Source organism: Anopheles nili, chromosome 3 (genome assembly GCF_943737925.1).
Source record: "Anopheles nili chromosome 3, idAnoNiliSN_F5_01, whole genome shotgun sequence".
Classification (NCBI taxonomy): domain Eukaryota; kingdom Metazoa; phylum Arthropoda; class Insecta; order Diptera; family Culicidae; genus Anopheles; species Anopheles nili.
In genome coordinates, this window is record NC_071292.1 from 72905004 (window position 1) to 72917899 (window position 12896).

The 12896-nt window shown below is 52.4% G+C and overlaps 1 protein-coding gene across 1 annotated transcript in view; it reads left to right on the plus strand.

Annotated features, from left to right (window-relative positions):
* Window positions 1-11955, plus strand: part of LOC128723374 (mediator of RNA polymerase II transcription subunit 13) — a 37664-nt gene extending 25709 nt beyond the window's left edge. The window contains exons 3-14 of the mRNA XM_053817108.1: window positions 62-149; window positions 251-334; window positions 675-1970; window positions 3026-3652; window positions 4716-4965; window positions 5050-5705; window positions 5781-9763; window positions 9835-10067; window positions 10145-10990; window positions 11075-11198; window positions 11262-11407; window positions 11578-11955. Of these exons, the coding sequence (XP_053673083.1) occupies window positions 62-149; window positions 251-334; window positions 675-1970; window positions 3026-3652; window positions 4716-4965; window positions 5050-5705; window positions 5781-9763; window positions 9835-10067; window positions 10145-10990; window positions 11075-11198; window positions 11262-11407; window positions 11578-11955 (8711 nt within the window). The remainder of the gene's footprint in view (window positions 1-61; window positions 150-250; window positions 335-674; window positions 1971-3025; window positions 3653-4715; window positions 4966-5049; window positions 5706-5780; window positions 9764-9834; window positions 10068-10144; window positions 10991-11074; window positions 11199-11261; window positions 11408-11577) is intronic.
* Window positions 11956-12896: the final 941 nt, after the last annotated feature.

Below are 12896 nucleotides of genomic sequence, written 5' to 3' on the forward strand. Positions count from 1 at the left end.
CACTGACTGGGTTTAGCAAATTGTATTAATATTCCTTTTCGTCTTTTTTCTACCATTGCAGAAGCCGGAGACAAAGGATCCTGGGAGAACGGGCTCTCGTACGAGTGCCGTTCCTTGTTATTTAAGGCGTTGCACAATGTGATCGAAAGGTGCGTGTCAACATGCTTCCACCACCGTCTGTTGTGGCAGCTTAAGCAAATAATAAGTACACACTTTAATTGTACTTTTTCTCTTCTGAATTCTCCCGTAGATGTCTGCTTTCGCGTGGTTTCGTACGACTCGGCAGGTGGTTCGTTCATCCGAGCTCGAATGGCGAGCGAGTGTTTGGCAAAAGGTAAGCAATTAGCTTATGCAAAATCCCTTGCTGTCAGTTCCCCAAGACTCCCAACTCCACGGAAACGTCCATCCCAATGTTAGAGACCGGAAGCCCTATCCTCCGAAGCGCTTGTATGGCTGGGGCTTCCGAACATGTTGGGATCCTGGAGGCGTTTCCGAGAGCAAGTACGCCAAACGTACCGGTGGACCTCTGAGATCGTTTGCTGAAGAATTTGCCCTCGATCCTCGTTCCACCACCGACAGAATCTCCCTATATCCCTATGGGATCGACAGCATTGCTTCAACGCGAACGCAAAGGAGGATCCATTCTGATGGTTTTTCTTGTTTTCTTGTTCCAGCTCACACCACGCGTCGTTCTCGTTTGCGTTCTTTGTGCACGGTGACAGCACTGTCTGCACGTCGATGGATATACGAGAACATCCGCCAGTACGGCTGTTGACGTTGAAACACCTCGAGGAGGCACAAGCGCAACAGGCCACCCCGGCGGCTGGTACAAACGCACCCGCGAGTCCTGCCGTGGCACCTAATGGAGTTGAATCTGTTACTCCCGGTTCGCCAGCCGGCAGCTCCAGTTGTCCAGTGAACGGAGGTCCTTTGACTGCAGGAACTTTACCGGACGCAACCGAACCCCGGGTGGTGATCCTGGCACCGTTCGGATTGGCCGGAACGCTAACGGGACAAAGTTACAAAGCGAGTGATCCGCACACGCAGAAGATGCTGGATGACTGGAGCGCGTTCTATCCGATCTCGAACAAGCATACGGGCACCGGTGATGGTGCTGAAGCTGTGCCTCCGATCGTGGAGATCCTCGTTGGGAAGGTGAAGATGCGCTACCCTTCGAAGTACGTGCTGGTTGCCGATATGGATGTTGGATCATCAACGGCTGGTGAATCGAAGAGCAGTTGCAACACCAGCGCTAGCGCAATTAGCAACACCGGCAGCAACAATCAAACGACTACCATGCCCATGACGGCGGTCTCCATCGCGGCGTCCGTACTCAGCCGAATCAACAACAGCAGCAGTAGCAACAGCAACCAGCTAGCTGCCGAGAGGTCCGGCAATTCAATCAACTCTGGCAGCAATCAACTGCCGGCGGGAGCGTCTGGCAGCACTAGCGAATCCGCGCGTCCTAAGGACACACCAAACGGTGGTGGTAGTGGTTCCATTCCCACCACCAGCTCGCCTTCTTCCACCACCGGCACACTGCGCCAGCGTAACCACCACAAATCCATGATGACCCCACCGCTTACGGTGCCAGAATCGCCCTCGAATGATCTCGGCAACCCGCTCAGCATGTCGTCGGCGCTGATCAACAAGTCAGCCGCCGTTATCCTGCCCGAGCGAGTCTGGCAGGATTGTATCATGCACGCGGCACCCCCACCGACGACGGCGAACTCCTCCGCCGGAAGTCAACAGGCGGGAGCGGCCTCAACACCGGGTCCCGCCGGATTGACGATTAAAACCGAACCAAAGGACACCGGAGCAGGAAGCAACAGCGGTGGAAGTGGAACTCCTGCTGCTGGCGGGGGTGACGAGAACTCGTCCGGAGCCGCCAACGGAGTGGACGCGAACGGGAACTCCTCGGTGTGGGAGATTAGCGAACCGACGGCGAAAGTGTCCTGCTCGTGTATCAAGTAAGTGTGTGGATGGAAATCGGCCGTTGACGAGTGAAGAGAAGACGAGGGAGAGGGTCGCGCCTTCATTCGAGGGTTCATCCCTCGCATACCACATCTGTACATTAATCCTGCAGCAGAATCCTTCCATTTCGTTGCCATTTAGCTACCTTTCATAAGCATTATTGATCACAGTAGGTTTTAGCTGAGTGATTTGAAGAGACGAAGACACGTTGCTCGTTGATTAAAAGACGATCCCTTAGATGTTTTGTGTTTCTATTCTCTTTTTTGTGTCTATGCAAACAGTAAACATTTCAGTATACCTCGTTTTACTTATCTGTTCCATGTACATAGTATTTAACAGCATGAGCATCACGTAGCATCAATGATTAATTATTATTTAGACCATTTCCCGCATATATTGCTTAGATGTTTAGTTGAAACTTAATGTTAATCGATTTATTAGCAGCAACATTTGCTGTTTAATGTCATAGGAAAAAGAAAATGGCACCTATTTGTTTGATAATGATAACGTTCGTAACGATTTCCTTGGCTAGTCGTATTTAGAAATCTTTGTTTAGTTTTGCTGTTTTTGAGCTGTGTTTTTTTAAGAAATCAGTTAACTTGTAGTTTATTTTTGTTGTTGTTATAACGAAACCTGCTGTAAAGTTTTTCATATTCGTTTTTCATCTCCCGTCCCATCCATCGCCGCGCTCTATCGTGACATTGTCATTCTTATCCTTTCGACCCCATGTCCTCGTATGGCCACGTTATCCATGATTGTACTGTTGCGCTTGTATCGATTTGTTTCTGCTCTTTCTTCATTTTATCCACTCTTCTTTTATGTCTCTCTTCTCTTTTATTCCTTGTTCTCCTTCCGCCTGCCCTTCGTATTCCGTCGCTGCCTGTGCATCCTTTTTTGCCGCGAATAATACTTCTAATCATGATGTTAAACGTTAAACAAAATGAAAAAAATAAATCAAACGCGCCTGTTGGCTGTGTCCGCCGTCAACCCGGGCCTCTTCGCATCCCTGACGCGCTCCTTCGTGCGTATGTCGCGTATCCGGGTGTTGCAGGTGTTGCAAGAAACCGCTACCATCCTCCGCGTCATCCACATCGTCGTCGTCGTCATCTACGTCGTCCTCTTCGGCGAGTGGACGCTCTCAGCAGCAGCAAGTGGTTGGGGCAGCGAATGTCAGCAGCCCGGGCACGATGGGGTCTGGTGTTGGAAGTACCTACATCGTGTCCACGGTCGGTAGTGGTGGTGCTAGTGGTGCATCGATGCATCATCACGCCAAATCGTCATCCTCCTCGTCGTCCTACGGGATCGCTTCCTCCGGTGGTGGCAATCGTGGTGAAAAGTTTCACCACTATCACTACCAAGCTGCTGGTGGAAGCGGTGGCGGAGGTGGTGGAGGAGGAGGAATGGCTAAGGATCATCATCATCACCACCATAGCCATCACCATCGACCGCAGCGGGTGTCCTTCCACAAGCGACCCCCGCAGGATGCATTGTTCCGTCCTGGCATCAAGCTTATCAGTCTGTCCGGTGCTGCTGCACTTGCTGCCAACGCTGCTGCTGCTGCTGCTGCTGGGGTGAAAGCTTCCCAGATGGCCGCCAGCGCCGCCGCTTCCTCGCCTGAAGCCGTTTCGTCCGGTGACAGTGCAGCAGATTCGCTCGAACTGGCCGACTCGTGTTTAAGGTTGGTTGCCTTTAGTTATACAACAATGGTGGGAAGGTGGAAGATTATAAGCACAGAGACCCCGGCCCTCCCGAGCTCTCTCTCTTCTGCTCTACTCACTCCACCCTCCCGTCACATCCCAGCAGTTCCTCTGTTCCAAATAAACAACCCATCCGAAGGAAGGTTTGCTCACACCTTGAAACACCCACCTGTGGCACCAAACAGCATAGTACCATTATGTATCGCTAGCCTTTTAAGGACACGCGCCAGAATCGTCCGCCTCATGTCTCACGATCACACTTCCGTGTGGGGATGGGTGCATACCTTACTAGATTATAAGGGCTCCAATCCAGGGCATTATGGATCACAAAACATACTATCCTTAAATCGCTGCAAACATACTACGATAGACCGATCTCGATCGCTTGTTTTTGGGTCTCTCTTATGACACGTTTTCCCACTATCATCGCGCCATCGGTTGTGTCCTTTCAACGGGTTAATCTCTTCACCTAAACATCGTCTGTCGCTTGGTGTGGTGGAAATGGATTCCTCCTTATAACGGGCTCTGTGCGACGCTCATCTCGATTTCATTGCTCAAAACCCTCAGTACTACACAACACTCTCTGACAACACTTATCGCTCTTCCGCATCAACATATCTGCACCGTTTTCAGGTATCCATCTCGAGTAAGAGAAGTGATCGTATCGCTTGTTTTACCCGAGGAACAAGAAACGATAACGGGAGGTTCTACATTGTAAGAAACGTATTACGATGATCATGGTTTATCCTTAATTTAATTGTGTCTCCTCTGTAGTGCATCCATAACACTCCCGCGTACTAACAACGGCCGTGTCTTGTGAGGGAACGATCGGTGCATGTTTCTTTTTAAGTGAATTTTTCCTCTCTTATGTAACCGAGCTGAACTTATCAGCTCTTTTCATGTAGTATAGCGGTTGAATAATACACGTGTGTGATTTGTTGTTTAAGTTACTTGATTTGGATGGCTACGAGTGCTTTCCGTTTCTACAGGGCTAACGCTAATCGTTCTTTTTTTGCATCCCACTATTCGACAATCGTTCTATAGGTCAAACCAAAGCTGTTCCGCAAACGGTAGTAACAGTGGCCCCAATGGAGGCGCTTCCAGTACCGGTACTGCTCCGGGAAGTACAACACCCTATGGTGGACCACTCTCCTCATCCTACTGCCGTAACCCGATGTCGATTGGTGACTCTCATCCGCTGCCTTCGGAGGGTTCCCCGGCCAGTGCTGCTCCTTCACCGATGCAACCGTCCTCGGTATCTCAGCCCACGTCAGTCGGCCCTTCAGGCGATCAGGTAAGTTTCGTAGGCTCAGACATGGGCCAGCGTCACGTGATATACTGAGTCTAACCGTTTTCGTTGTGCCTCATTCCTTTCCAGCTCATCACGATGTCTCCTCATCCACCCGCTTCGAATAATCCGCGCAGCGTGCAACCAGGCACGCCTTGTCTGGATCACCTGGATAAGAATACACCCGCCCCAACACCGACGGATCAGCACGACAGCAAAAGCATAAATGCGTCACCGTACCACACGCCTTCCCATCCAGGCGGGAGTGGTGGCCAGACCGGAAACAGCAGTAGCAGTTCCGGCCCAGACGGTGGTGGAGGATCGACTTTGCACGGACAGCAGCAACAGCAGTCGCAGGGTGGTTCCGCTGGTCAGGGAAACTCTTCGAGTGGCTCGACTACCAACGGCAGCAGTTCGACGGCTAGCAACGCTCATAAATCGTCACCTCGGAGCACGATGTCCTCGTCGTCGGGGATTGGTAGTCTGAAGGTGCGCTCTGAGTCTTCGCTCGGGGCCGGCGGAAGTGGTGGTGGAGTGCCGATGACACCGAGCATTCACAGCGTGTACAGTTCCGCGCATCAGACAGCTGTGGCGAACAATTTAGCGAGCAAGCGCGAGTCGATCCTGCAGATGCTGCAGTCACTGAAGCGGCCGCTGTTGTACTGTAAGGACTACGAGACGCTGAAGAGCGAGGACATTCCCAGTACGTCGCATCTGCTGTATGACTACACGTGCGTTGATGCATGGTAAGTGTCCTGTGTGTCGGAGGATCTAATCGTTGGTATGATGATGCTCAACGTTATTGTTCTCTCTTTCCCCAGGATGAACCATCCCGTGAAGCGGATGAGACTGGCGATGGAAGAAAATCGACTTGTTAAGAAAATCCGGAATCTCGATCTGTACGCCAACGAGCATAGTCGCACGATGGGCGGCTATCCGGTTACGTCGAGTGGAATCGGTTGCAGTGCTAGCGGCAGTAATGGAATGCTCATAAAGGGAACTCCAACGGGGATGAACGATTCTTCCGATGGGCTTGGGACGGAGCATGGTGGCGGAGTAGGTGGTGTCGGAGGTCCCTGTGATAATGGAACAGTGAACAACGGTAGTGGTGGTCCCACGCATGGGCTTCTCGGGCACGGTCAGATCAAGATGGAGCTCGGATGTGACGGTATTGGTGGCCCGGGTGGTCCCGGAAACGGTGCTGGTGGACCGGGCAGTGCCAACGGAACGCCAGATCGCAATGGTGCATCGGGAAACGACGAAGGAGGCGCACTGCTGGGCGAGCACGAAATCAAGAAGGAAAAGGAAGATAAGGGTGGGCTTAGTTTGCTAACGGATCAGGATCTTCAGCCTTCTATTGACGACCTCAATCAGATCTTTGACGATGGTGGCCCGTTCAACGATGATCCGGACCTCCACAACACACCGCCGGGCTCGAATAAAAGCAGCAGCGGGAGTGGTGGTTTCTCGGATGAAAGCAAACGCTTCCCTAGCTCGAACCATCACTCGGTGAACAGTGGCATCTTGAGTCCGAAGGAACTGTCCCAGATGTTCCCGACACCACCGAGCCTGGACCCGCATCCGAACTCAAGTCCGGGTGGTGGAGGTTGCCTTTCTGATGGTGGAATTGCGATTGACACCATGGTGGATCTACAGATGTCGCTGTCATCCGGAGCGGCCAGTAGCGGTGGATCAGGTCCGATGGTGCCGTCGATACCGAACCTAGGCAGCCCGCAGGAAGAACCAATCGACGATTGGTCGTTCGTGTTTCTGCCTCCACCGGTCTGCCCGTACGTCGGTTCCTCGAAATACGCCCCACTGCCGAATCTACCCAGCCAGCTTGCATCGTCTCCGGTGACGGCAAGCTCGGTAACCAACCTCGTGTACAAATCCACCCGTCAGAAGCAGAAAGAGCAGGCGGCTGCCGAGCGGGAAAAGCTGAAGATACGTGAGCAGGAACGAGAACGAGAGCGTGAGCGAGAACGGGAGCAGCAGCAGGATTCACATCATAACACTCAATCCGAGAACAGCGTTTCCGGTAGTGGTGGCTCTGGCACGGTGGGAAGCGTCGGTGGTGGCATCGGAGGCTTTGGGTTGATGCCGTTGATTAAGCAGGAAATGGGAGTAGGTGGCGGATTGACGGTTCCACAACCGCTGAGTACTCCGAATTCGCTGCACGGCGGATTGACGAACCTGAACGGATCCCTCGGTCATCCGTACTCAAATCCACCGTCTCAGGGTGCTCAATCGCAGCCACACTCGAGGCCACCATCGGTCAACTCGTTACCCGGAGGCATCATCGGAAGTGGTGCGGGCATGCTTAGTCCGTCACCCGCCGGTGCCGGCTCATCCGGTGGCCTGTTCCACCCGGGTATGGGTGGCATTCCGGTGCCACTGCGTCAGGGTATGTCTCCGATATCACCTGCTACTCCGGGTGGTTCAATGAGGGTGCCAACGCCGCAAGGATCCTGCCCGCTGCCGTATCCATCTCCATTAGGGGGTGCAGCCGCAGGAAGCCCAAACCCGATGGGATCGCTCAACATTCGACGCACGACACCACTGTTCCCACCGCCACCGTACGATGTCGCGATCGCCAGCCCGGCCACATCCGTCGCGACGCCTTCCTCCTACCACTGCAAACAGTTCCCCTTGGACGGGGTAGACAGCGGTGGTCCAGGTTCGAACCGGGGTCCAATGACGCCTTCATCAACTAGTGGTGACCCGCGAGCGCTAGTGTCCACCGTTAACCAGCCACTTTCATCGTCCGGAGCGGGATGTGCGAGTGGTCTGACGAACGGGGCCACCGGTGGTGCGGCTGGTAGCCGTGTTACGAGCATAGAAACAAACGCACTCCTGGTTAACATCCTGCTGTACGATACCGCACTCAACATCTTCCGTGATCACAACTTCAAGAGCTGTACGCTTTGTGTGTGCAATGCGGGCGCGAAGTGCGTGGGCAACATTCGAGGCGCGGATAGTGGCCTCTATCTTGCACTTCCTGGTACAAACTGGATGGATTCGGCTACGACTCCCAGCGATAGTGCCGGTGAAGGAGGCTCCGGCGCAGGAAGCGGTACTGGAAGCAGTACAGCAGGTGGTAGCAGGAATAAGTCTGGCGTTCTCGCGCATCTGGGTCTTGGCGGAAGTGGTAACAGCAGTAGTGCCTTCGGTGGAATGCTCGGCTCGCCGGCCATTGGTTCCAGCGGCGATAAGACGGTGACGATCAACACGGATAGTCTGCAGAATGGGTATTTGGATGAAGATCCGATCGATTGTCAGTGTGGGTTCAGTGCGGTTGTCAATCGACGGATGGCACATCGGGCCGGTTTGTTCTACGAGGACGAGATGGAGATCACGGGCATGGCCGAGGATCCGGCAGTGCACAAGAAGAGCTCGCTGTTCGAGTTCCTCAACGGAACAGCTAAAGCGATCAAAATGGAAGACTCTGGAATCGGTGGCGGTGGTGCAGGAAGCAGTAGCAGTACTAGTAGGGCGTTGGCTACCGCTAGTGGGACGACTGGCGTAACTGGTGTCAGTAGCAGTAGTGACAGCCTCCCTTTGACGTTGAAGGTGATGGACTTGCTTCGCGAGCAGTGCTCCGTGGTGCAGAGTTCAAGTAACTCCATCCACCGTGCAGTCAGTCGATACCGGGGTCCGTTGTTTGGACGTGGTGCAGAATTCGACGCCGTGCATCTGCTCGAGTACGTGGATGCGAACGATGTGATCACCTTGGCATTAGAGCAGGGCCGATTGCAAGCCATCAATGAGAGCAAGCTCGATCTCGAGCAGCAACCGTCATCATCGTCCTCATCATCCTCGTCCTCACTGACGCTTGCTGGTGCAGGAGGTACGCTCGTCAAGGGTGGCACCCTGCGCGGCATGATGAACGTGCACAAGTGGCCCTTCTTGCGAGCGGGCGGCCCGAAAAGCAACCAGGACATCGTACGGATCATGAAGTCGATGCAGCCGTTGCTGCAGGACGCGTTCCACAAGCGATGTACGACGCGGCTCTGGGATGCGCCTTACACGATACAGGGCCCGCTCACGTGGCGTCAATTCCACCGATTGGCCGGACGTGGCACAGGTCAGTGCGAACCTCAACCCATCCCATCGCTAATCGTAGGCTACGAGAAGGACTGGCTAGCGCTGGCGCCGTACGCACTTCACTACTGGGACAAGCTACTGCTCGAACCGTACTCGTATCCGAGAGACGTTGCGTATGTCGCCATCGTACCCGACAACGACTATGTGGTGGCAAAGGTGCGCACCTACTTCAAGGAGCTCAGCACGACCTACGAAATGTGCAAGCTGGGTCGCCACACACCCATCAAGGGCTGGGACGGAGTGCTACGTGTTGGCAGCCAGCGCGTGCTCAAGGAAACGCAAAACTCCAACCTGGACGAGTGGTTCACGAACATGGGCGCGGATCAGCAGCAGCGAAGGAACGGCGCATCAGGAGGATCCGCCTCATCAGGACTCAACGAGTTGTTGCGATTGTATGCGCAGACGTGTCAACAACAGCTGGCACCATACCTGTCTAAGGTACCGTCCGACAAGAGCTTGCTGGATCCTCCCGAGAGCCACCACGCATCGTCTTCGTTGTCCGGTTCGTCATCGGTCGCGGGAGGAGCTGCCGGATCGTCCTCATTAAGTGGTGGTGGTATGGGTCAACCGGGCAGCGGATCAGCGGGAGCCAATCGCGGTGATGGCCCGGGACAAAGTCCAATGCCACCGCCGCCACCAAGCACGCCAGATCCATCGCAACCGGGCGATAAGGCTCCGAACACGCCAAAGTTTGATCACGGTAAGTAGTCGGTCTGATGGTGTCTACGACGAATTTCGAGAGATTTTATTAATTCACTGTATTTTTCGTAGATTCGGAAAATCGCGACCAGCTGAATACTTCGTCCGCTAGCCCGGCGGACGGCATGCGGATCGATGATGATGGTAAGGATCCGCCGCATATTGTGCTTTACATCGTGGAACCGTTTACTTGTGGTAACGATTCGCCAGATGTGGAACGGCTGGCATGCCTTTCGTTGCTGCGGTGCTATTCGAACATCCTCAACGCGGTCCCGGAATCGATACGTAGCAACATAAGCGTGCAGGTATGTGTGGAAACATCCAAATCCATCGAAACAGCGGCGTAACTAATGGTTTTGCTCCCCTCGCTTTTTTCATCCAGATTGTATCGTTGGAAAGTATTCTCGAGCTAGGCCGTAGTCGAAACCGGTTGCGGTTAAGCGACCACATGCGTTGCTTAGCGTTGAGCGTGTTTTCCCAGAGCCGGAAGTACCTCGCGCACATGAACACGGTTAAGAGTCTGACCGGGTTCGGGACGGCCGCTAACGCGGAACAGTTCATCAAGCGCAAAGACGACAAGAACCGAGTGCCGTACCGGCTGTATACGCCACCGTACGTGTTGGCCAAGTCGTGCGAAAAGAGTGAAAACACGGAGTCGTTCGGCAAGACGAGCATAAAGCAGCAGTGCTCCATCATGTACTGCAGTTATTGCCTGAGCGAGGACCAGAGCTGGCTGTTGGCGGTAGCAACCGACGATCGGGGTGAGTTTCTTGAAACCGTTACCATCAATATCGACATTCCGAACCGAGGTCGCCGGAAACGAGTCTCGGCTCGCCGGTATGGGCTGCAGAAGCTGATGGACTTCATTCTGGGGCTGATTTCGCAAACGGTGCAACCGTGGCGACTGGTCGTCGGTCGCATTGGCCGTATCGGGCACGGTGAGCTGAAGGGATGGAGCTGGCTGCTCAGCAAACCAAACCTGCAGCGTGCGTCCAAACACCTAAAGGACATTTGTGAGCAGTGCTCGTTGATGCACCCGATCGCAGTACCGAGCATACTGAGCGCCTGTTTGGTGACGCTTGAACCGGATTCGGATCTGCGCGTTATGTCCGATCAGTTCACGCCAGACGAGCGGTTCAGCCAGCGGTCTATGCAATCGCCGCTATCGACGCCACAGGACGCGACCTGCACGCACATACTGGTCTTTCCGACCAGTGCAAAGGCACAGGTAAGTGCTACTAGTAGAGAGACGACTGTTGATTTCGTACGATTCGCTATAACCATCGTTTCATTGTTGTGTTATTCCTAACAGTCTGCTCAAGCTTCGTTCAACGTGATAGGAGAGTTGGACCTGGGAGAGGATCTCAACATGGTCATCATGGATGGCGACGATGACGATGATGGTATCAACATGATGGATGTTTTTAAATGCTGGGGTAAGTAAATAACCTCGTAAGCACGAGTAACAGCAATTAACAAATTTTGTATGCTTTTTTCAGATGACCTACCGATGCAACAGATCAGCATGCCTCATTCGCGTCCGGGAAGTCCATCACAGTTCGAGGGCAATCAGCAGAGTCCTGGCGAGAGCGGTTCCAAAGGGGCCGGTTCTCGCGACGGCTACGGATCGCAAGATTCGGAAGAGGTAAGTAAAAGTTTGAATTTGGGTACTCAAGAAATCATTAACACGGGGATTGTGGAAGTAATTATTTCATTGATAAATGAAAAAAATGCCTGTTCATAAGCAAAAATGTTGCTCGATGCAGTCGAGCTTTGACAGATAATCTAACCAAGTACTAATACTCTCCATCATAGGTTGGCCTGGTGTTGCAGCAACCGCTGGCTATTGGCTACCTAGTATCGACCGCACCAACTGGTCGTATGCCGGAGTGGTTCTGGTCCTCATGCCCGCACATGGAAAACGTGTGTCCGGTGTTTCTGCGAACCGCTCTGCATCTGCATAGCCCTACCATTCTGCAGAACACGGATGATCCTCTGCAACAGAATCAATCGTCTACTGAGCACCCACTCGATTCGAACATCACTGCTGATGTGCTGCGGTACGTGCTCGAGGGCTACAATCTGCTCTCTTGGCTGGCGATGGACTCGAACACGCACGATCGCCTCTCTTGTCTGCCAATCCACGTGCAGGTACTGATGCAACTGTATCACATGACGGCTGCATTGGCCTAAATCAGTGTATTACGCCTCTTGTACCCGATATGACGGTGACAGTTGAAACACGTCCTCACCATTGGTAGAATGCTGCAAAGACGAAATCGAAGTGCTCGACGAAAACACAAACAGCAACGCGCGTAGTAAATAGGAATCAAAGTTCAGCGAAACTCATCCAACTCACATCATCTTCCGATCGCGCCCCCTGACATTGATCTTGACCCTGACGGTCTCTATCTGACTGTGATATTAGATAAAAAAGCAAACGAAACCGAAACGAGAATCCCGCAAAAAAAGCGCATGTTAGACGGGGAGAACACTGCTCTGTCTGTCTGGGCTGTAAAAAAGCACCGCAAGATTGGATGATGAATGTGTCAGAGCATTTTTTGAAACTTTTTTCTGTGTATCAAGCAACTTCAATCCATTCTGTATGGTTTGAACAGCAATGGAATATTTCAATCGTACATCTTGTAATCATGTGCAATGGCTATTTAGCGCTTATGTTTTGTGAATTTGTGTTGCAAAATTAGCGACAAAAACATTTTAAATCATTTTTTAACTATCGACGAAAACTGCCCATCGTTTGATTAGGGTAGGTGCTTTTAAAAGTATTTATTTTATTCCATCTGGTTTTATTTGTCTTTTAAAATAAAAAATCTATCTATACTTTTGTTCGGAAGGATCGTTAGTGAAACGGTGGATTACAGTGAACGCTTTTCGAGCGAGTGCTTTTTTACGCCTATGTGCAATTACCGTACGTACTTTTATCCTTTTCCATTGTGACAGTATTTATTTGATTCATCATTTCTCATGAAGTAATCGGTTTCAGAAGATATGTGAAAGTATGAAAAAAATATGGAAATTGTTTAACTCAACAGGCGGCCACGATGTTGCTTGCGTAGCGAGAGTAATAGCAGCGACGCTCGACAACATGTCTGTGGCAAATCCGGAAATGTGCA